This window comes from Seriola dumerili, unplaced genomic scaffold (assembly GCF_002260705.1).
Source record: "Seriola dumerili isolate Sdu_G_001 unplaced genomic scaffold, Sdu_1.0 BDQW01000025.1, whole genome shotgun sequence".
Classification (NCBI taxonomy): Eukaryota; Metazoa; Chordata; class Actinopteri; order Carangiformes; family Carangidae; genus Seriola; species Seriola dumerili.
The window spans coordinates 14,611,240-14,635,762 of NW_019174280.1; the positions used below are offsets into that span (position 1 = coordinate 14,611,240).

At 41.0% G+C, this 24,523-nt stretch overlaps 2 protein-coding genes across 2 annotated transcripts in view; one reads left to right on the plus strand and one right to left on the minus strand.

Moving 5' to 3' along the window:
• cep57l1 (centrosomal protein 57 like 1) lies at positions 1 to 3,895 on the minus strand. Its single transcript, XM_022770464.1, has 11 exons — positions 3,740 to 3,895; positions 2,966 to 3,137; positions 2,664 to 2,852; positions 2,406 to 2,527; positions 2,015 to 2,128; positions 1,858 to 1,935; positions 1,490 to 1,579; positions 1,315 to 1,389; positions 965 to 1,227; positions 717 to 861; positions 1 to 544 (listed from the first exon to the last, which is right to left on the minus strand). Exons 1-11 carry the CDS (start codon positions 3,758 to 3,760, stop codon positions 338 to 340), a joined length of 1,476 nt encoding a protein of 491 aa, XP_022626185.1. The 5' UTR covers positions 3,761 to 3,895; the 3' UTR covers positions 1 to 337.
• Positions 3,896 to 5,326: 1,431 nt separating this feature from the next.
• The window catches only part of sesn1 (sestrin 1), a 51,657-nt gene continuing 32,460 nt past the window's right edge, over positions 5,327 to 24,523 (plus strand). Inside the window, exons 1-2 of the mRNA XM_022764245.1 lie at positions 5,327 to 5,408; positions 7,017 to 7,337. Of these exons, the coding sequence (XP_022619966.1) occupies positions 7,059 to 7,337 (279 nt within the window). The 5' untranslated portion in view covers positions 5,327 to 5,408; positions 7,017 to 7,058. The remainder of the gene's footprint in view (positions 5,409 to 7,016; positions 7,338 to 24,523) is intronic.

Genomic DNA, 24,523 nt, shown 5'->3' on the forward strand with positions numbered 1-24,523 from the left:
CTTCATTTGAGAGGAGACATACTTCATGAAACACACTTAAGTCACATAATTTTTTGGACTGGTTTAAGTCATAGTTTATCTATCGTCTGCCTATGAAGGACCCTGTATGTGCAACATTTCATTTAAATCCATCACCCATTGCTTAACAGGTTTTATGATCAACACATTATCACGGTCTGTGTAAAACACTTTATTCCCTCTTTTCATTTGTTACTAAAAATGGCCCAAAGGCTGTTTAAAGAGAGGGAAAAACAAACTGAAAGGAACCAAGCGGAGTCTTGTGGCTCATCCAGCTGTCAGATCAAAGCCTGCGCACAGAATGGTCTTGCAGAGAACCTCATGTTTCCCAGGAGAGATCGTCTTGTTTGAGGCTGTTTCTGAACTTCTGAGTCTCCCGGAGAAGCTGCAGGTTATTGTGAGTGGTCCCACCTTTCCTTCCCTTCTGCTTGGCCTTAACAAGAGAAGGGACAGGTGGCTTGATCCCACTCAACTTCTTGGTTGTGTCTTCCTCAGCACCTGGCTGACTCTGCGTCAATTTATGGACCTGCACAGGAGCAGAAGACAGAAGACAGAACACATCAGACACCTACACCTATCAGCACAATTAGGGATGAAAATCATCTGACACAGGACGTACCTGGCATACAACATTCCCTTTATGACACGAGGAATTGTACCATTGACCATCTTTATGTATTGAGTTGTGGCTCACTTACTGTCTGCTGGTGTTTGCGGAGCTTAGTGATATGAACTCCCTTCTCTTCCATCCTGGCCACCAGCCTCTCCAGTTCTCTCTGCAGGTCCTGCTTCTGCTCCCGATGTGGGGCTGCATCGATCTGACGCACCAACTCCTGATGCTCACTGACAAAAACAACAGAACGAAATACAGAAATGCAGACACATATTATTAAATGTGAAAAGAAAAACTTCAACAAAACAATTTTAAAAAAAGAAGCGTACTCACAAGCTCATCTGTCCCAGCTCGTCCTGCAGAGCCAAGAGCAGGTCTGACAGGGAGCTCAGTGACCGGTCTACTTGCTCAGGTAGGTTGTCAGGCTTCTTAAAAGCAGTGGAAGATGGAGAAAAGTCCTTTTGGAGGCTCTTCTTGGCTCCACAGCCAGGCCTGTGCAGAGAACTCACTCGTTCACATAGCTGGGGCTGGTGGTGCTTCATCATGTGAAGGATACTTTGCACGTTGGCGTGGACTGAGTGGCTCGGGCTTATCGACTGTGACAGGTGGGAAGCAATAAAAAAATCAATCAAAAAGTGAAAAAAGAATGCATGGTTTTGAGAGTTAGCGCAGAACTAACGTACCGTTCCTGCGACAAAGGGCATTTTTATGTGTCTTGGGCTGCTTGCTGATGCCAGCTCATTCTTTTTGGATGTTTTCTGAGGGAGAAGACAGCTGTTATCATGACTTTATTCCAAACAAATCTTTCCCATCAACTAAATACAAAAACATAATTAACTTCATTGGTAAGAAAATCACCTTGCTGGTCTTTTTTGTTTTCTTCTTTGGCTTTATCTCTTCAGCAGTTTGCATAGACAATTGAAGGTTGATGTCCAGCTCCCTCTGCAGCTGTGGACAATATCATGGTTAAAGGAAAAGCTCATTTCTTTTTTTTTTTCTTTTTAAGATTCTTTGTTTTACATTTTACCTCTGTGTTAGTTGACAGAGGGTTTTATGTAACTTAAATACCCACGAGAGATCATTTAGTAGAAAGTAGAAGTAATGGATTTTAATATAAAGTATATTTAAAAATTGCTTTTACGAATTTATTGTAAAATGTGTATGTTGGAGTAAGGAGAATTAAAACACAAAGTGAAAATGAGGATTCTTGCGTCACTGTGACTGACCTCATCTGCTTTCTCCTGCACAAGTTTCCGTTCATACTCTTCTTTCACTAGTTTTTGCTCCAGAATAGCAAGCTTCATCTGTACCGAAATAATGATATTATCATTCAGTTTGTGATGATTAATGTTTAGACTAATCAACCGGATAAACGTGAATTACCTCTGCCACAGTTTGGGTTCTACTCAATTTGAGACAATCTGATTCAAGTTTGTCCAGCTTCTCCCGCTGAATTTGGGTGTTTGAGCTGCTTGGCTGCTCGTTCTGCAGTGAAGCCTGGTGGGGAGGTAAACAGAGATTATAGGATAATTTAGTAACATCTATATACCACTAACAGTATATCCAGAAATGCTAGGAAGTAATGGAACACAGATGATGAAAAGGGTTAGGATCAATTGTAATTATGTGTAAGAGTTGATTCAATCTTGTTTAAAAGATTTTAAACCTGCTTTCCAGGCTACGATTTCTCTAAAATATATCCTACTTGGATCTACTTTTAAGGATAGATTTGTTATGAATTTTGTTTGTTTCAGTTTGTAGCTTTTTGAACTACCTGATTCTCCATGAGAGCATTCCTCTCCTTCTTGGCATTTTCAACCATCTTCCTCATGTAGTCCAGCTGCTTCTCAAGAACCTTACAGCGAGCCTCTGCAGACTGCAGCTTTGAGTCCAGCTCTGGTATCATAATCGTAGACACAACTGTTAAAAAACATGTAGTGAAAAGACTTTGCACTTTCACAGTGTCCAAGATAATATTTCAAGATCCCGATCAAGTGCAGTGGCATTTCTCTTTGCACCTTCTATCACTTACCTTCCCTGCTAGAGTTATTGGTCTCAGGCAGGCTGGCTGCTGATTGACTGGGCATCACGTTAGATGCTGTGACCTGCTGATGCTTCTGAATATCATGGGAGAACTGCTGGAAGCTCTTCTCTGCTTGCTTTCTTTCCAGCTCCAATCGCCTAATTTTCTCCTGGAGGGTCTTCAGTGCATCAACAACAGCTGGAGAGGAGTTGACAAGAACAGAAAAACATACAATGTAACTGGAACAGAAAGTGGCCATAACAATAACATTGCATGAGCCAAAAAAACTTGACATAATGGCCGCGCCATACCTTTGCTGTCAATATTAGGTTTGGCCTGAGACTCCCGGAGGCTGTTGATCTTTGGATCGGTGTTGATGGATGCAGGCGCAAAGAACTCAAGCTGTCTTGGTATTGGTATTATCCTGTCTGGAGGCTGGTAATAGCTCCCAATGTAACTGTTTTTGGAGGGTGAGTCTAAAATCTACAGACAGAAAAAGGTTGCTTTAGAAGCTGTTGCAACAAATTAATTGCATCGTCTACAAAATTAAAAAATATATTAATAAAATTCCAATCAATAAGTTCTCAAAGCAGTAGGTGAGATCTCCATATGGACTGTTGATTGACTATAAGTCGAATTCTTAAAGATATTCAATTTACAATAATATAAAACAGAGGAAAACAGGAAATCTTAACATCTGTAGAGCTAGAAGCAGACAAGTTCAGCATATTTCCGGGATAAACGCCTGAAATGATTGACCGATTATCAAAATTTCAGTTAGAAATTCTGAGGATCATCTAACGTTCACTGGTTACCCCACTCATCGTCTACACATTTGTACTGTACCCGAGTGCACCAGTGTTCTGCAACAAGGCTGTTCAAGTGCATCGTGAAGCTCCTAAAAGCTGCAGCAATTCCAACACCGCTAAGGTTTCATAAGAACAAAAACAAACCGGTTTATTTACGAATAGCGTTGAACTAGCTTGGAATAACCTACCAGCAAACCGCAACTTCACAAAAGTAAACAATGCCCAAGCTAATGTGTTAACCACAGTCGCAGCTAACGGCTGATTAGCAAATGTTACCTGGTCGTGATACATCTCCATTCTGTTACTAAGACGGTTATACCTGTTTGTAAACTAATCATATGTTTATATTTAATGTTCTCAGACTGCTTGTGTAAGCTGTAAACGATGTTAATGCAGCTAACTAGCTTCTCCTAGCGACTCTGTCAGCTACAAGCAGTCCGGTCTTTTTAAATTTCCCTCCTCTTCGCTGCCCTCCTCACTGTAGTTCCGCCTGCGCAGTGTTTCCTCCTCCACAATCCAGAGTTCCTCACCTTGAATACAAATGTATATGTTGGCCAGTTCTCATAAAGATGTTTACAAAAGTGATCTGTTTTGGATTAAATGCAATGGATGTTCACTGTATTTAAAATCTAAAACCTACAAATAATTTGCCTGGTTTTGTTAGAAAAGGATTGATCAATAGGCTTGCATTTATACAATTTGGGGGTTCTTAAAACAAGTTTGATAGTTACACATATTCTACACTGTTAACTTTATTTAAATAAAAAAATATGGCATTTTTGACCAAATCAAAATTGAGAAATTTCGAAACCTGGTTATTACCAGCATTTAAAGTTTAACACAATAACAGTGCGTAAATCCTACCACATCCTCAAAAATACCGTGGACAAAACCTTGTTGTCCTGAATGAACCTGAATAAATATGACATTTTAAAAAGCACTGCTCTGAAATGTGCCAGCAGGTTCCAAGACTGAACTATTTTGCATTAGGAAAATGATCACCTTGTGGTCTGCAAAATGGGAAGTTGAAATATATCATATTATGTGGAAACATTCATTTGGAGACCACTGAAATTTCTTTGGGAACTCTTCCTGTTTGATGCTATTTTTCCTGATCATTTAGGCTATTGTAGATTAGTAATGTGTCTTTAGTTAGTCAATCACCCAGTAAATATTTGCACAGTATTATGCAAATAGCCTGCTGCAGCAATAGACAGTACATCTGCTGTGAAGCAGTTGTGTTGCACTCAGTGAAAGACTGTATTTTATCTGTGAAGCTTGTTTTGGTGTTTGTGTTTCTTATGTGCATTTGTATGTGCATATTTATATATATATATATGTGTGTGTTATCTCATTTGTAACACCTTTGTCTCTCAAACAACATGGCACACCAGAATCCAAGTTCAACGTCTTTCAGATAATTTGACATGTTGAAATTCCTGTGTTCATATTATTTAATTGGCGCTGATCCTTCCTGTGTTTAACATGGAAATTTGCCAAAATACAAACGAGGCTAAACACAAAAAAACAAACGACATTTCTCTCTATGACTCTCCTTTCTGTTTTTCTGCTTGCCTGTTTCAGTTATTTCTGATAAACAAGAAAAGGGAGGGGGGCTGCTGTCGACGAAATGTATGATGGGAAATGCAGTTCTACAGCTTTACCCTCCAAAACACACACCGAACGAAGAGAATCCAACTCCCATAAACCCATCCCCCGCGAGCTTGGCAACACCCCTCTAACCAATCACTGGTCAGAATCCTAAAGGCACCGCCCTAGAATTCCCACATACTGCGTTGATTGGCCAGCCGGCTGTGCCAATCAAATGTTTACCCTCAAGTTGTTGCCTCCTGTCGCCTGTACTCTGACTGGGACTAACGTTGCTGCTCAGCGCTGTGGCAAGGCGTCCCGTTGCAGAAGACCTGCACCAAAGAATGAGGATAAAGTGAGTATTTGAGAATGACATTTTTTGCTTTTGGTGCACAGTGACAGGTTTGTGTGTGGGAATGTTGGTTTCGGCGCGGTTCTGTTGTACTTTACTGGTGTCTTTGTTAACGGGCAGCTTGACAGCCTTGACACTGAAAGAAGGCATGGAGAGATTGAAATGGACCTCACTAACTGACAAGCTTCGTATTCGTACATTTTTAATCACATGTCATTAACCGTAAATCATTGTTGGTTCATAAACGTTTGCTTAAGCAATATCACTGACAGGTTGTGGTGGTTTGTGACACAAATAAATCATATGTAGATAGGATTTTTCTTGGAAGTTGGTAATAGACCAAATACCAACGTGATGAAATTGAGAAATTACTGGTTTCCAGCATGACCTGAGTTTAAATACCAGATATGATAGAGCCTGACTGATCATGTATTTTTTTTTTTAAGTCGATACTCATATCAATAATTGAGAGTTAAGAAATGAGATAGCAAATAGCTGTATATGCCAGTATTCGCTTTTGGTTTTACTTATATGCTTAACATCTACATAATTAATACAAATTGTGTTAAATTTGTTATTGAAGGAATCTGACCAAGAAACTGAAGAAGGTTAGGTTATATAATGACATATACGTGATACAGATTTGTCTACCATCAGAGACTTCTCCATGCCATTAAAATGTGATATCATTATATGTTAGGCCATTGCAAATAAATGAGCATGCCTTCTTTGAGGCAATATTATACATTTATATGATTTTTGCATCATAGTGGGAAGGCACCATGATTTGTTGAGTGTATATTATGCTGGGTTGTTAAAAAACAGACATTTCTGTCTGGCTGTTTCATCCATCAACGGTTTGATTCGATTTGATTCTGAGGAAGTTTTACTTCATGAATATCCATAATACCATAAAAAAATTCATGCAGATAATAGAGGAGTTTATTAGCGCTAGACAAATAAATTAGTTTATTGCATATATATCAATGTCGGTATGTTGACTGATAAGTAAGAGGACATTATAATGCACAAATACCTAACTTGGTTTGAGGTCATTTAGAAACAGTGTCATCATTAAGACAAGTTACTTTTTAAAAGGTTAAATATCCCATTCATGATGTATCTTGGTCACAGTTTAAAAAAAACAAATCTAAGGGATCAGTATCAAGATTTTTTATGTTTTGTGTTAATGTTGAAAATGATTAATATCATCCAGTATATCGATTTCAAGTTTTTTTTTTAAACTCCCAAATATCAATATCAGTATCAGCCTCAAAAATCCAGTAGGGATCGGGCCACAGATTTTATTTAATGTAACCACTCCCTAATTGCCATTTCTGTAGTCTTATTTCTTGCTACTGACATACTGTATATGCTGATGCAGATATACCTGTGATGAGGTAATATTGACTCATGACATTGGCTGGCTGATTATTGGTCGAGTTCTAATTTCTAATTCCTGCAATGCTATGCAATGTTTGATACTGACTGACACAACATGCATGTACCCACCCATCCCTCCCCATTAGCATAATATTCAAAAGTTGTTTGTTGCACACACTGTGCTGCTGTGATGTAAATCTGGATTGTATCGTGTTATTTGTTGTGTAGCTTCCTGTAAGACAGCACAAACATTAAGTCCAACGTCAAAAGATGGAAGTGCAGGACCAGGAGTCTCTGGGGAGATGGGACGGGCTGGGCAGCCGGGATGCCAGCTCCAGAACTGAGGCCATGGAAAACATATGCCAGGACGTCATGAGGAAAGCGGAGGCTATTGGGCCCATAACAGCATCGGTCCCCTCGCCCCCGGCCTTGGGATGCCTTCCAAACAGTGATCTGAATGACATCCTTGCTCATCTGCTCATGCTCTCCAAACGGTGTCCCTTTGAAGATGTCAGGGCACAATGCATTCGGCTTCTAAAGGCCGTCCAGGTAGGATATTCATAATATCTACAATGAGACCCTAGTGAGCTATTTGTACCGTGCTGCACTTAGCTGCGCCATGCTGTCATATGTCCGCACATTTTAGTACTTATGGTATTGTTCTGTTGCCATCTGCTCCTCTTCACCTCCTCATAAGCATTGCAAACACTGTGGTTGAGTCAGAGCTGCGCTAAGAGCAATGCATGTTTTGTCAAGTGGATTACAGTCAATGACACGATGCGACACCATGAACTCATTAACACTTAAACATTGCAAGAGCCAAGGATTTACCAATCCAGCTCTTCAACTATATGCATGCATGCCAAAAGGAGAGAAAGTCAAGAGTTTTTATATTACTGATACACAAAAAAATACCAATATTCTCAATTAATTATACTGTAATGTCTAAAATCAAAAATCAATTCTACAAAATATCGTCTTAAGTTTAAAACCTAGAGACATGACGAATTTGATTGTCATAAAGTTTGTTGTCATAAGAGTTCATTTACATTTTTGGGCTGATAAACCTGTATTTGTTGAGAGAATTTTAGCTTAGGCCCTTTAGTAATGTAAACAATTTCCTTGCCTCTGTCTGAGCCATCTGAGATCAGAGGCACGTATACAGGACAAGGGATTCTTTTCACAACCTCACAATGATTTCTGCCAATAAAAAAGCAATGACACCGTTGATGGTATGTGGGTATTCTCAGAAACCTAAGGCGTGTTTACTGAAAATACTCAGTAACACACTCCATCATCAACATCATACCGCTATGACATAATGTTTCCAATGTAATTTTTTTTTAAGTATTTCAACATGTCTGTCTGTTCATTTATGAATTTCATTGTTGATGTGGTTGATTTGCCAAATGACAGGGGTGATAGTTCTCAGGTCAGTTATTAATTAATGTTGGGGTGTAATATTACAGGGCAGGGGGCTAGATGAATGGGGAGAAACCACATTCTGCTGACATAAACATTAAATCCTAAGTCAATGCCAGTGCTATCAGAATACCGTGCAGTTTGCAGATGTGGTGGGTTGCAATTTTGATTCAGGTCACAGCATTTGCCTGAATTAGATTTTCTATTCATGTTGTTGGCAGATCTTTCCTGAAGATCCGTAAGAAGTGGACAGAACTTCAAATAAATGTGTATTTATAGTTAATTTTTTTTGATGGTTAATGTTCACGCTCAGGCGTCTTGGATTGATTATATTTTCTCAGTTAGTTATTTGTCATTATTTACCTGTAGAGAACCAAATATTTGATTTATCCCAGCTTAGCGGCGCTAGCTGTGGCCTGGTCCACTTAATAAGTCCTTTAATAACAAACAAAAACTAAGCCGGACAACTTTTGATGGCCTGACATGTTGTTATTCTGAGGAAATAGACTGTTTGGCTGTGGCATTAATTCCTGTTTGTGCGGAAGTGTTTTTGGAAGATGGAGCAGGGCAGAGAGAGATGAGAGAGGGAGAAAGCTGCTTTGCGGGTTTAGTAGTGCACCACAGTACACACCGTCTGGTATTTTTGAATTATGCTAAGCTGCATTTGCTGAGGACTTGCCAAAGGGTGCATTTATGAGACCAATGTAGCAGCTCATGTTGTTCTGGTCCCACGGTTGAAGATTGCCCCCCCCCCGACCAGCACACACACACACCTTTCTCACGTTGTCAGAGGTGGAAGGGGCTATAAGGGAGGGGGGGCTCGGGCTCAGACAGACCTCTAATTCCAGCAGATCCGCTGATTAAAGACAAAATCTTTGAAAGCACAGACAGTCCTTTCCTTATGGCAACCCCCCTCCTCTAGAAGAGGAAGGCCTCCTGCTTGGTGAGAATAATGTCCCGTAATACCCCCGTGGCTCGCAAAGATTTGGCCTGGACCAATTTTCTGCTGGTTTGGTGGCCCAGTGTGCATATCCACAGTATATTGTGTGCATTTTATTCACTGGGTTTTTAAAAAAGGAAGAAATATCCATGGCTCTGTCTGAACAAAAATCCACCTACCAACACCTCGAAAGTTCACTAATAGTCTTGTTTGTTCATTTGTTCGTTTCCTCCATAAAAAATGAGCTGCAAAAAATGACACGCTTTGGTTTTATGGGGGGTTGGGTAGACAGTGTCAGGCGATAGCTGTTTCTCCCCGTTTCAAGTCTTGTGTTATGCTAAGCCAATAGGCTGTTGGCTGTAGCCTTATATATGGACAGATACAGGAGAAGACTGGTAAGAAAAGCAAATAAGCGTCCAACAATTCCTTTAAAACAACTGTACAGATAAGTGTTGGATATTTTATACTGGACCTCATTCATGGATGAAGGCATATCTTTTTATTTTATTTTTATTTTTTTGTGTCTGTTATTGTTCTTTTTCTAGATCAGATACCCATGTGATAAAATAAAGATTCAATAAAATCTCTCATCAGACCTTTTTTTGGTCTGTACAGTTTCCCCACTTGCCTTTTTTATGCAGTCTGAGTCGTTGTTTGTTTTTCAAGGCACCCTGTGAATATGCAGGACAAGCTGCGATCACATAACGAGAACGGGCTTGTGGGCTAGTGAGTCCCAGGGGTTAAGGGTTATGGGGTCACATCCGAAAATAGGGTTCTATATGTGAGGGGAGGGGTCAGGTTCCCATAAGGCATCCTTGTGTAGCAGTCTGTTGGGGTGAACATACAAGGGGCAAAATCGCTTACCCGTGCAAACCTGTGAGTATGCTTAACATAAGTAGACACTGGGGGTCATCCTGGGGCTTGTGAAGGCTGTTGACCTTGCTGAGCTGTATTGATCTGATACATATAGGAAAACAGGATAACCATGGGTGCAGACAAATGCAAACACACACACACACACACACACACACACACACACACACACACACACACACACACACCCACACATATATATATATGCACACAAATCAAGCGAGACAATAGTAAGTGTTTGTTCTGAGTATATGAAAGGGGTGGGCAGACTCCATCGGCCGGCTCGCTCTCCGGTCACCATGTTCCCTCACTGGATGAAAGGAGCCCAGTCTTGGGCGGTCGGACAGAGACAGAAAGGGGATTCTTTGTGTTATGTAATTACACCATTGTGTTTCGCCCCTTACGCTTACTTGAATTAAGAGCTGCTCTCAAAAGATCAACCTGTTCTTGTGACGTGGGCTGGTGCTGCTCAGATTCCAGAGATTGTGCCCACATCCACAACCTACAGGGATGAAATGATGTGGTAGAGAAGCACAGTAAATACCAAATGGACTTAGTGTCTCTGTGAATTTCACCAAGCCCAGTTCTGAGCATGTGATCAACTGACAATGTAGTCCAATCCATTTTAGGGCTGACTTTTTTTTTTTTTTTTTTTGCTACTTAGACTCGGTTTCATTAGAAAATTACATAATAGAATGTGAAGTCTTAGCCAGGAACTCGGCATCTTTGCGTCAGCTTGTTCCAAACCAAGCCTTTTTCTAATGTCCTCATGTACAATTCAGCATTGTGCTGGAGTGCATAGCCCCAGTTTGTGTCTCTTATATATTGTCATTTCATTCAAGTCACAGAGCTAAGCATCTGTTTTCTGAAAGATAAATCCCTGGTGATTTCTTTTCCCCCAAAAAACCCAGATGGTTGTTTAACAACACTTAATTCAGTTTTGAATTCATTGTCAGAATCCACAAAGATTCCTTTGTCCATCTGGATAAAAAAAGATACTCAATTTGTTGTGCAATAAAAAGATTTTTTAACCTACTGTATTTATATATAAAATCTTTTTCACTGTGCAGCAGACAGAATACATTTGGACCCAGATCTTGCAGCTTTCACTGCTGAGAAGAGTCAATTGATACATTTTTTAGATATTTTTACAAATCATAAAATTGTCAGTGAAGTGACAGTCTTAGAGTAGACTTGAGCCTACCTAGATTTCTCTGAGGAAGGCGAAGGCAATGGATGTTTCAAGCTCATGCTGCTCCTCATTTTTTTTACACGTACTTATTTAGCTAATTATGGACATTTAGGATGACTCAGCAGCCCCTGCAATAAACACTTATGTGTGATTAATTAAGTGAAATGGCTTCCTGGATCTGGCCTCCTCCCAGAATAACCCAGAACACACTTCTGTCTCTGTATGGAAAGCTTAGGAGTGTCTCCAGGCCCTCAGAAATGACACCAGATATTGATTGTAATGCTTTTTCTGGATTGATGTATTCATAGACGGTGGATAAGGTCTCTGCCACACAGGTTTTAAAGGGTGTACACTGCCTTTTAGATCTGTGTCTCATGACTGAAATATGTATTGCTGGACAGTTACGGTCATAAAACGCAAGTGCTCAAGTATATGCAGCTGTAGTACCTAGTAGGTTTGGCACGGTAGCTTGTGCAATGACTTAATTCTTGGAGATTGTGTGGAGATAATTTGCGAATGATTCGGACTTAGGTTTCTTCTTGGAAGGCTTGTTGTCCATATAAGCCTGTCTCAATGGTGGCATGCTTGTGGTGAGGCTATATAAACAAACTTGACTTGTCAACCTTGACAGACAGGAGTGTGGACAGAAGCAACATTGCTTTTCTGAGAAGGCAGAGTCAAAGTCCACTTGTGAACCGTGGCATTAGTTCAAAGAAAGATTTTAGCCACTGTCACAGTGACAGGAAGTTGTCCCCTCGTCCTTTTTTTACAGTATATGGATTTATGCATGAGTGTGTTTCTTTGTGTGTGTACTATATATGTGTGTGATTGAGCGCATGCCTTCAGTTCTCTCGGGGCTTCCTCTGCTTACTGTGGAAATAGAGTAAGGACCCATGGAGAGAGAGCCTTGTGGTCTGGACGGATCTGCTGGATTATGGGCGATCTCTGCTCGAACCAGGTCAGACAAATTGCACGGTGAGGGGGGGAGAGAAAGCAGCAGCAGCAGCAGCAGCAGGCAGTGACCTTTGGCACAGTAACTGTACAGTGAAATGCTCCGTGGATATGGAGGACGTGATAGAGGAATAAAGCTGTGGATTTACAGCTGCCAGCCAGCTGGACAGAGTGATGGGACAGTGCCAGTAGGGGTTGTCAAGGGTGGGTGTGTGCGCGCTGGCAGTGTCTCTGTGTACAGTCTGTGGGATGTTCAATCTTACTAAGCTACATGAAGCTTTATGTTACAATCATATCATGGCCACTTAAGGCTTTTCTGCACTCCTTCAAACCTCTTGTAATATGATTGTTTTTGGCCTAGGTGATAGTGATGGTACTAGCGATGACAGCTGCATTATGATGCAGCGCTTCTTTTTCTTTGAGCATATTTTCTGTCAATTTTCCAAGTTGTGGTGCAAAATCCTGTGTCACCAAATGCATCACCTTTTGGCTTTTAGTACCACAAATATCTGTGAATATAAATACCCAATTAAACTGCAGGTGAGTGGTTTTCTCAATGTACAACAAGGGTTTAAAACCACAAATAATGAACGCAACTGACCGATAAATACGCTCCCATTTATCAGGGGTTGGTGTGCAAACAAGGAACCCTAACTGGCTATGCATTTTTGTTTTGTAGATAAAGTGATGTAAATGGCATTGTACCAGTTTATGTAGCCTAGTAGTTCTAGCTCAATAACCAGAAGGAAATAGATATACAGAGATTTTATACAATTTCTTGACTTTTCAACCAAACGTCTTCCTTGCCAGCATATTAAAAACCATTTCTAACATGCTAGGAAAGCATATTAACACACAAGCTCCCACTTTGATCCTACAACACAGACAGACCCCCACCTTCTAGCCAGTGCAGCATGCTGGCGGCTGCAGACTCGAGGAGACTGGAGAGGAGGGGGCATGTGGGAAGTGTGCAACTAGGTCACTGTCAATCCTGTTGTAAGCCTGAATAAATGATAAAATAATCACCATTTTCTTTTTCAGTAGCACACATGAGTACAGATCTTAAACATTTTTCTGTAGAAAGAAAAAGGAGAATCTTTCTGTTTGCTGTAAGAATCACGAGCCTTCATTGTAGGGACTGTTCCACTAAAAGCTGTATTATCTTGGCACAGAGGGAGGGATGGGTTGGTGTTGGGTATGGGCTTTTGCACAGCATAAGCAGTCGCCATGGTACCAGTGGCATGAGGTGCGATGATGGGGTGGGTTGGTTGGCACTGTTACTTGGGGGGTGGGGGTGCTGGCTTGTCTGCGATTATTTCTGGCCGTGCTATTCAGGAACTGAGAGGGAGAACGACAGAGAGAGGGAGAGGGAGGTGGTAGAGTGGGAAAGAAAGTGGAAAAGCTAATGTGGCAAAACATGACGCCGATGCATTGCAGGTCGAGGAGGAGATGGAGGAAAGTAACAGTGAAAGAATAAATTGTGCAGTCTTAACGCTGGGAGTAAAGAGGGGAAGGGATGAAAATGATGAGGTGGTGGGGGGGTGGAACAAACACTGTCTTTCTCTGTATTCAGTCAGCAACCTGCAGTGGAAAACTACTAGCACCCCACAACTACCAGCCCTGCTCTCCAGAGCCTGAGCCCAGCCTGGCCCAAAACTGGAATAATTTCCATCCCGTCCAGAACCAGACGCAACATGGAATAGCTTTAAATGATCCCAAACCAGACTAAAGCCCCAAATAGATGACAATTCTTTATGTAATAAGTTGACAATCATGCCACGGTTTTTCTTTAAGAACACCGTCATCCGAGCCTAGATCCGTGTGATCCACCCAGGCTTGCAGTTGTCTCCCATCTGAGCAGGCATACATTGCAAGGGTCAGCTTGTCTCACCCACACACCCCGAGACTGTGGGAGAAGGAGGGGGGTGGGGAGAGAGAGAGGATGCGAGGCAGGCGGACAACAGTAACAAAGTGCTGCAGCAGGAGGTGGGAACTCTTTGGAGGATAAAAGAGCTGCATACCTATATAGGCTAACAGTTCAGTGTGTGAAAAATAATAACAGCCATGTTCTCCTGCTCTACATTCACATTTCAACCTAAGGCAGAGAGATTTACTGTTGCTCCTATCAGGAGATTGAAGAATAGAGATAGAGTGATCACATGGTGCTTTTGAGTAAATAAGCCTCTCTCTCTCTCTCTCTCTCTCTCTCTCTCTCTCTCTCTCTCTCTCTCTCTCTCTCTGTCTTATTGCCATAATGTGATATTTATAACCTGCATATGGAATTAGACTTCACAAATAATTTATAAAGTTGTGCCTTCTGCTGCTTCGTTAGCGCCTATTCTTATTTCTTTTCCAAGCGAGTCTCTCGCAAGAATGTGCTGAAATCTTTTTTTTTTTTTTCAGTTGTTTTAATGTTGCCAATAAAAACTGAAGCTTGTGTAACTGTTGCAGCCATAAGTCACTCGACTACATGCCTAAATGTCAGAGACATCATGTTGTCGTAACTGTTTAACACCTAAACAGGTTCATCCACAGGGGCGGCTGTAATGTTTTTTCAGCTCTGTAGAGCCCACATGTGCATTTACGTCAGCAACCTCTTTCTATTTGTGAAGATTTTTGTCTTTTAAACGATATTACACAAACACATTGCACATTTTACATCTCCTGGATTTGCCCTTACTGTGCCTCCGCTTCCCATCAGATTATATAATAATAATTTGTAATATGCTGATTGCTTTAACTATCTAATGTAATGTGATCACCATAAGCCTCTGTGATGACAGCTCATTCAAGTGCTGGACTCGTTCCCTGTACATCAGGGCTAATTATACACTTCTGCCCAAGTTCAGGCGTTGCTCGACACATGTAAAGAAAGCTCCTGGGTTTTTTTTTTTTTGTTTTGTTTTTTTTTTACATGAAACCACTCTGGATAGACACTAAGTAGTGCACAACAACATGTTTCATGTATTGTTCACCTTGCCTGACTGATGAACCAGCAAAATGTTTGTGACCAACTACACAGATACTTTTGATGCCTTAATAAGAAAATGGTCTTACAGATTTGTACAGCTATTACATTCATCTGCAAATCATCATTGAAGCTGTACTATATTGTGTATTGTCTGTTATGACCCTACAGAAATGGTTTACAGGGACACTAATGGAACTGAGCCACCATTAATGTTATTAATAACGCTTGTACTTTTCCTACTATGACAAGTTGACCTGTTGTGAAAAAGGCCTTTTAGCTATTTGAATAGTAATATGAACCAGGTATTCAAATGCCATGTATATTTTAAAGGGCGTAATTTCCAATGGGAATGGACTGGAACTTTTATGGTTTAATTTTTATTTTCCTAGTAAAATCTTTCTGACCTTTGTCCACTTACTTTCCAATTACCATAAACTAAATGAGAGAAGAGACGAGTTGTTGAAAATGTTCACATGCTAAGCTTAAAGGTCCCAGGAATATGCCGACATGTCAGATCTTCGAACAGTGTCTTAAACGCCCTCCTCCTGCGCCTAAACGTCATCAGACTTTCTGTGACTTTATTCAAAACTGGCAACTTCACACGAACACCCACTTCATGCAGTGTTTGGCCAGCTGTCTGGAGGTGAGAAAGTAAGCTCGGTTTGAACTTCTCAAGCTCGCTCTCTCCATTGTTTTATGTATTCATGAGCAATTGCAACACTATCAGTGCCTTCCAGGCGAAAATGTACACCCGTACACCCATATTTAAACAGTTACTTTGTCGCACACCTCTCTATGACGGCCGGCTTTTCACCTTGCCTTCAGAACAACTATAATTTTTTCCTTCTGTTGTGGTTGTGCAACACATCTTATGAACTAGTCCGTTGGAGTATTAGGAGCAGCAGAGACAGATTTATGATTTTCTTTGCCCTTTGTTTTGCATATGACCCCCCTACATGATTGTTGGAGTTTGTTGATGCAGCCTTAGATCAAGACTGAAAGCACTACTCAGACCTATGCCCTTGTATATATTTCTTTAGGCTTTTGGACACCAGGAGGGAGTATTCAGACACACACACCCACACACACAATCCAGGAAAATAAATCTTGCGGATATAAAAGTGACAGCATATCACCCCACTTGCCTCTTACACTCAGACACTTTCATCTATCGACCTAAATGCCATCTGTTCAGGATTAATTTGATTGAATTCATAAATGAATGATGAAGGTTATTGTCCAGTGGATGAGGTATTTGAACAAATCAATATGTGCCTTTTATCCCCCACCCTCTTACTCTTTAATGCTCCGCCTTTTACTTGATGAAACATTATGGGCCATCGAGTGGTTTCACCATTCACGCGGCATATTGAGTGACAGAAGTAACTGAGGTTCACCTGTGTGGACAGAGGAGGGCGCTCTCTACCAGTCTTTAAGCTGATTTTGCTCTCCTCTCAAGTTGTTGGATGGGAATTTTCCATGCACTGGGCTCAATGCAAGCAATGCGCTGTATGATTTCAATTTTTTCCTTTTGCCCTGGTCACTGGGCATTCATCCAGTATGTGTGTGTGTGTGTGTGTATGTGAGAGAGACTTTTTCTTCTATGCGTTTATGTTTATCTGTTTGTGTCTATATGTGTCTATCTGTCTTTGAATACGAGTCTTACTGTCTCTCCCTCTATGTGTGTGTGTGTGTTTATTCGTCTTGAGAGATTTATAGCAGTGAGCATGCAGGATTTAGAGGCATCTGCGGATCAGGTCACAAAGCATGAATAGCCCAGTGGCTGCGGTCCAGGCCTCAGTCTGAGGTAGCCCCTATTAGGATACAAACCACACAGGCTCAACACCAGGCTTAACCAGCTGGAATACACAAACAAAATATTAGGGACACTTGCTCCTGCTCACTTCAGAAAACATTGTGTAACCACTAAAATGGAGCTGAAAACAAGTCCAACTTGAAGCTGCAGTTATTTATTGTTTTAATTTACTGTAACTTAGTTATAGTAAATTAGTTTAAGGTGAATATTTTGTTTGCTAAAACAAGCAGTGTCGATGGATTTCAGTCTATGCTTTGTGCTTTGCCAATATATTTGTGTGTATAGGCTTCACACACACACACACACACACACACACACACACACACACACACACACACACACACACACACACACACACGCTGCTTACCAGGTCTCCCTCATCCAATCTTGGAAAGACCCCACACTTTGAGACATGAACTTGAGCTGTGTCAGCACCTGACAGATTGTTTCCCTCACACCGACCACTGCATGTATTGTGTGGTGCTGCACCAAATGGTGTTGCTCCAAGCTTTGCCCAGTGCCATGTTGGCTTAGGCCTGGCTATGATGTTGTTTCAGCGTGTGTGGTATTGTTTCAGGCCCAGTGTGGAGTGGTGGGGTGTATTGTGCTCTCTTCTCGGGGGTATTGTCCCGGGCTGATGTATGTGTGCTTGTTTATGTTACAGGCCAGTTTGTCAGGACGGTGACAGTTTCACGCTACGGGACCTCCGCGTTCCCACAGTCGTTCACCTCTGACCTCAGCTCTTTTGCTCCAAAGCCAGGCTGAAGTGTGTGTGTGTGTGTGTGTGTGTGTGTGTGTGTGTGTGTGTGTGTGTGTGTGTGTGTGTGTGTGTGTGTGTGTGTGTGTGTGTGTGTGTGATGGTAGAAAAACGGAGGGTGAGAGTGTGTGTGTGATTGACATGCAGAAAAAACTGCACAAGTGGGTTTGCTTCACAGTGTTTACTTAAGGTAGGAAAACATACTCCTTCACATTGACCAGAGAGTCTATCTTAACACGCACCTTCATGTTGGAGGTTATTTAGTGTCCAGTCACACACACGCACACACTTACAAAATGTAGTCAGAATGAACAATTTGCTGTGGGGTTAAAGTGCTGACTCTGGAATGAGCAATGTAGGACTCATAGCTCATAGTTCCCCACTTTTTAAGAGACTGTGCTGGTGATGGTCTGCCAGTGGTATACTTGCTCGTTTCAGGGGCTTTTCACCTTCATGTTAGTTCTTCAGCAAGTGAGTTAGACCGAGATCATGACACTAAATTACCAGTCAAAAATATCCCACCTTTTGGTTGCTTTGTCTCCTATTCAATTCATTTCAACTCAATGCAGAATACTTTATTTGTCTTCATTACTTCATTTTGTTCAAGTGCACTTTGTGGCGAGCGAGTCTGCAACACAAAATACACACAAACAAGGAGGTAAAGGGCGCAGAACATACACTTAACCAGGGCTACTACAAGTATCTTCATTATCAAAAATTCGAATGATATATAATGCTATAAATAAATTTGCCACACTCACATTATGGTTGAAAGTTGCAACCAGCTGTTTTGTAAGTGTAACCAGATACTGTAGCAAGATACTGTTGCAAGATACGTCTGATGTTATTGGTCAACCACACATTTCTCTCCTATAGTGAGAGCAGAGTATGGTTAGACAATATCACTGCTGATTGTGCAGTTGATTGTGCTGACTGAACAGTTGAACTATCTAAAAAACATATCACCGGACATCTTGAGACCTGGTATGTAATAATGTAATGATAACCATTATCATATGAAATTTAACACAATAATATCAATTTCACTTTATCATCTGCACAGCAAAGACGTCCAAATACTGAGTGTGAAAGTCGATCTGAACAAAGTGTCTGCAAATAGATAAAAATATGCCTAAGTGTTAAAGATGATAATCTGTAGTTGTTTGATGAATGTAGACTTTCAGTGTGTTTGTCACACTCTGTCCTGCCTCCCTCTGTGTAGTCATCACACTTGTCTATATCTACTTGTCTGTGTTTTTGTATCTGTGGCAAGTGAAACTCAGAGGTGTATGTGTGTATGTCTCACTTTGACACCAGTGTGGTTGATGTCTCTGTGTTGATTTGGTCACTTCAGATGCCCGTGTCTTGTGTCTTAACTAAAAGAAGACTCACGTGTCAAAGAGGAAATGCTGATGTTCCCTTTTTTTTTTTTTTTTTTTGTTTAACAGTTCAACGGTTTTAAAGTTCATGACTGAATAAAGAACGGAAACTTAAGCTCAAAGGTGCAAAGCAAGTGCACAGAGTTGTTTACAGTCCTAACGCTCAAACATTTGCACTACATGTCCCGACGCAGTTATTGGAAGAGATACCGTTACATCATAATGTCATCCATCACACCTTTTGGGTTTATTAGACCCCGGGGTCCACGCACGCACACACACACACACACACACACACACACACACACACATTCCCCCTACACTAAGTGCTCCTGGAATGCTCTAATAGCACATTACCTAACAACTCCACACTTTTATAGCATCTTCTGTCAGTGAAGTTCATGTAAGGATTTTTGTCATACTTTACTGACTTGTTTTGCAAGAATCAGGGAGGTAGCAGTCTGGAGGCTGGTGACTGAACACATCATGTAACTTGCAGACTTGTCAGGCAGGGGTCTGTAAGCTGAGCCCCTCTGACTCATAAGCCTTGTAGGAAAAAGCCAGTGCCTTGTTGTTTGCACCAATAATCAAGGTTGTCCTATGTGTGTGACTCCCTGAGTCACACACATGAAATGCAACTAAAATACATTTTCCACCTGAAGAATATTGCAAAAGTCATGTTGTTTGTCTCGCTGGATGACTCAGAAAATCTGTAAATTCAGCTGGCTGGAATAATAATTCTTTACTCTCAGGTTTTACACCTAGAATCACTCAGACTATTTTCTGTAGCCAGTTTCCTGAAAACAAGTCTGGGAGATGCAATTTGGTTAATGTTTGATGCATTTAGTCTTGAGAAATCAGAGGTGGTTTTTTATTCAGAGGAGGATATTTCTGAAATAACACAACAGATTTCAGAAGGTGTTAGTCTGTCACTTTAAATCAACATTTCTTTTTTCCTATTTCAGTAGAAGATCAAGTTCATAATAGCGCTTTCATTCAGAGACCTTTCTGTGCACTGTAGAAATATTTACGTACCTGTCGCTAAGTTAACACTGCGAACACTTTCTGCAATCCTTTGTGCTTACTGGTTGAAACAGATGGTTTCATGACATGTTTTGCAACCCGGTAAAAATGTAGGAGTCATGAAGGCTAATGGCTGAATTATGGCAGTGGTTCAGAGACTCCCAAGGGTCCCTTGAGAGGGCTGCAGAGGGTCTCCAGCAAAACAGGAACACTCTACTGTAATTCAGCAGAAATTATCCCAATTACAGGATGATTAAAAATAACTGTTGGACTAATAGGCCAACAATGGGGAAAATGACCTTTATGGACTTTTGAGGATTAAGCTTTACCTTATGGGGGCCTGTGGCACAGTGCACAAATATTTGGAGGCCCAGTAAACAGAAATGTAGGCATGTATAGAAACTTTTATGTGGTCTTGCAGGTTCTTGTACATCAGATAATGCATTACAGCGCACAAAGCCTTCATCAGAGCATTTCAACAAGGGCGCGTAGGCTTACTGTGAGCTTACTGTATGTCTCTGTGCTGATGGTGATTAAAAATAAGTATTAGCCCTGCGTTGAAAATACCAAGTATAATCTCTGAGGCCAAAGAGCGCATTAGACAGAGATCTAAACAAGTAGAAATATTTGGAAACAATGCAATCCATTGTTTAATGAGCAGGAGAGAGAGAAAAATGAGAGGGTGGAATGAACGGGCACGGTGACGTATAGAAAAAAAGCATGCTTAAAACTAACAGTAAATAAGGGAAAGGAATGAGGAGGAGGAGGAAGAGGAGGAGGACTAGACAGCAAAGAAAGCAGCAAAAAGAAGATGTGTCGGGCTTCAAAAAAGAAACAAAAAAAAACAAAAACAAAGAAATATCTCACATATTAATAAGACAACAAGGGTACAGTAGAGGGAGATGTACGAGACATTTTTAAAGATTTTGTCTGACTTTTATGGAGACAAGAAGCGCAAGAATAGCAGGGGTCGAGTTTGGCTAAACTCTTGAGAGAAGAGAAGTATCCAGGCCACAGGGAGATCGATGGTTAAAGACAAAAACAACTTCTCCATCTGGTTCCTGAATGGTCTTTGCTGGCAGGTTGCCACACCTTGTCTTGTCCCTCCGTAGGTTTCTTGGCATGGAGTGATGTTGCACTAAATACTCTGAGGCCCTTAGGAAACCAGGCATGTAAAGGTTGGCAACCAACCAACACAAAATATACACAAACCCTCGAGTCACTCATTCAGCTCCTTTTTTTTTTTTTCTTCCTCCCTCCCTCTTTTTCACTACTGAGGATAACATCCTGGTAAATATCTGTAAGCCCCGAACTAACGTCAGCTTTCACCAACATCAAACCTTATTCTCAGATATGTAGAGAAGGAGTTCATAACTGCTGTGAGATCCCTTCGTGACCCCCATGAGCTTATTCGGACTAGAGCTGCCGCTCAGTACATCAATCAACGACATGCCCTCAGGCGTTCATTGGCTTGTTTTAAGGGCGTGTCAGTCGCCCAGTGGCTCACTTCTCGTCACTTGACGTCAGGAAAAAAGGAGGGGAAGGAAGGAACTCTATAAGGACCCCTCTTCATGAATTTTACACAGTGCAGGGCATGATGCGATGTTGGGAGAGAAAGCAAACAAGCGATGTTTAGGAGCATATATAACCCATTTCCTTTGTGCTGATGTCCAGCCAGTGAGCAAGAAATCAAGTTAAAAGTCAAAGCAGTTAGTCTGAAGCAGCAGCAGACTGTTATCTTGAGTTTAAATGCTGCTGCTGCTCCCTGATGTTACAGTCCGTCTTAAGTTGGCCTTCAACAAAATATAGATTAAGCTGATTAGGCAGATAGGTTGGTGCATAGATAACCCAATTCCTCCCATTCCTGGCATATCATTTATTACGGTTAACATGTATAACACTTATATACCGTATTTAACAAGTAATCAAACGTCAACACAAAAAACAATTCTACGTGTTTGCTTGTCTTCATCTGGACACCCTTGCCGCCATGTTTGTTTGCCCATTATATCTTGTGTGCTTTGCTACATAAACTAAGCCAGTTGGTGTCTTGTGGTCATGTGCTATGTCACATGTGCTTCTACTGGTATGTATTTTTAATGTCTGCTTCTAATTTGGTGGAGAAGGCTGCGATGCAAATAAGTTGTTTTTAGCCAACTCAAATACAGTTTCATAGTAATGTTTTTTATGCTTTTTTTAGGTACAGTTTCTGACAAAGAAAGTCTAAAACTTCCTAAAAAAAGATGATGGATACTTTTGCTGTTTATTTGGACAGTCTGTTGAAGAGTTGTGCATCCAAGCTAGAAGCTAGAAGACCAGAGTAGCTGTGTGGTGAAGGAATTGACATTCTGGTCATAAGTTACTGTAATTATGGTCAAAGATGGATAAACAAGGCCTAATTCAATACACATTTTGATACAGAAGACACAAGCACTGCCTGTTCCCATTTCCAAATATAAGGATTTGCTGAGGTCACGCTGGGCTCTCGGAAACTGCAACATTTTTCATTATTTTTTTGATGGTGTTAGAAGTTAAATGAGAGAGATCAACAAATATGTCTGCCAATAAGTAAATGCATGCCAAAGATATGGCATTAGGTGCATTAGGTCAGTTCATTGTCTGGATTGTCTTATATGTAAGTGACTTGCTGTTAAACACTACTCATACTCTTATGAAGAGCACCTGGATTAAAAGGCGCCAGCAATGATATTTTAATAAAATATGAAGCTGCACAGATGTTGCATTGTTTCGCTGCTGTGCCACATTTTTCTACTTTGATAACTAATCCCAAAGATGTGTTGGTGGTTATGTAGCGACAGCTCCACAAGAGCTGTTTTCCCACCATTGTAGATTTCATATTGCATAACCACATTTAAGGAGGCCAGATGAAAAAGTTTGTATACGTTTAGCCAATATAATGTTAAAATATCAATATTGTCATCTGCCTTAAAAGTCAGGTATCAGTCAGGCTTTAGTAAAGAGAAAAAATCTGCTATAAAAATAATCATAGCTGCAGTTCAAGTTTGAAGATGAAGTCTTAAAGTGAAGCAGTTAATTTATACAGTAGTATAATGTGATGTGTGTCTGGTGCTGACCCATGATACTTTTTGGGTGATGATTCTGCTGAGAAGCTGCTTTTGGTAGATAACCTTGGATCCCACGACCAAATCCACTCTGGTAAAATTAGGCCGACCATTAAAAAAAAACGGCAAATGAAAATACATCACTCCCATGTTGTGCATCATTAACGCTTCTTATTGTGGGTCAGAGCTTGTTTTGTGTGCTTTGTTCCGCCAACGACTTAGCTTGTCTTTCCTCACATAGGAATATGGGTCAGCAGGGCTCAGTTATATACGGGTGAAAGAATGGGGGAAAAAAAAAAAAAAAAGATCAGTGGGTGATGTTTAACCAGTGCACCTCTGTGAAATATCACAAGTGTCTGTGTGTTTCTGAACGCAGGTGTGTGAAGGTGACCATTCAGCTGAGACGTTCGTCCAAACATGCTGTCATCGTTCCCTTGTCTCAGAAGTTTTCCCTCGTCATACATGTGAGAGAAAAAAAAAGAAAAAAAAAGCGCTGGTGGTGCGTTCATGCCGTATCTTTAACCACACAAGCTTGTTTTCACATCTCTGATTTGATGTGGTCACTCCACAACGATACTTTTTGATAACTGAACGCACTGTTTATCACCTGCTGATGTCACATGGGGTTTGAATGGTTGTGCTCCTCTCGATAAATGCCGTTGTTTGCTCAAGGTTTTTCTTTTGAGACGTTACAGGTTAACAGTTGCGAGCAGCGCTCTGGTTACCTCATTGTGCAATACAACCCCATTGCATAAATTTGGCTATAGAGGGAAGGGTGAGAAAAACAAGTAGTGAATGTTTTCCTTGTACAGATTGTTTTAGACTTTCTGCATGAAGCCTCAAGTGCGTATTTTTATCGCGTGTGCTGTTTGAAAACTCAAAAACTTTCCAGATTCCAAAACTACTTGTACTTTTTTCAAATATTATAAAAATGGGAACTACTTGTCAGTCAGACAGACGGCTTATTTTGAACTTCTGTTTTGTGCTGATGTTGATATGGGAAGTGCAGAATCATCTGTGTTTGTGCTGTGTTTTTGGCTGGTTCGACAGGTGTCCTGTTTGTACTGGGCAGAAAGTCTTTCCCCCATTGCCAGCTCTCCACACCCTTCTGACCAGATATAACCAGTAACTGTGGGCTGTCTGTGTGTGTGTGTACGCGTGTGTGTGTGTGTGTGTGTGTGTGTGTGTGTGTGTGTGTGTTTGTGTAAGGGAGAGAGAAGATGTGAATGATGTTTATGTACAAGAAACAAAGTCTGGTCTGTGTGTGTTATAGGGAGGGAGAGGGCGGGAGAGAGATAGATAGAGATAAGTGAATGCTGTGTATGTTC

Bases quoted from the DNA above. Each gene is read 5' to 3' on its own strand.
- cep57l1 (XM_022770464.1), bottom strand. From the start codon at position 3,760: ATGGAGATGTATCACGACCAG. The intron at 2,129-2,405 runs GTAGTTCAAAAA...CCTCCCCACCAG, and splicing joins ATGCTCTCATGGAGAATCAG to GCTTCACTGCAGAACGAGCA. The intron at 1,228-1,314 runs GTACGTTAGTTC...CACCTGTCACAG, and splicing joins TGCCCTTTGTCGCAGGAACG to TCGATAAGCCCGAGCCACTC.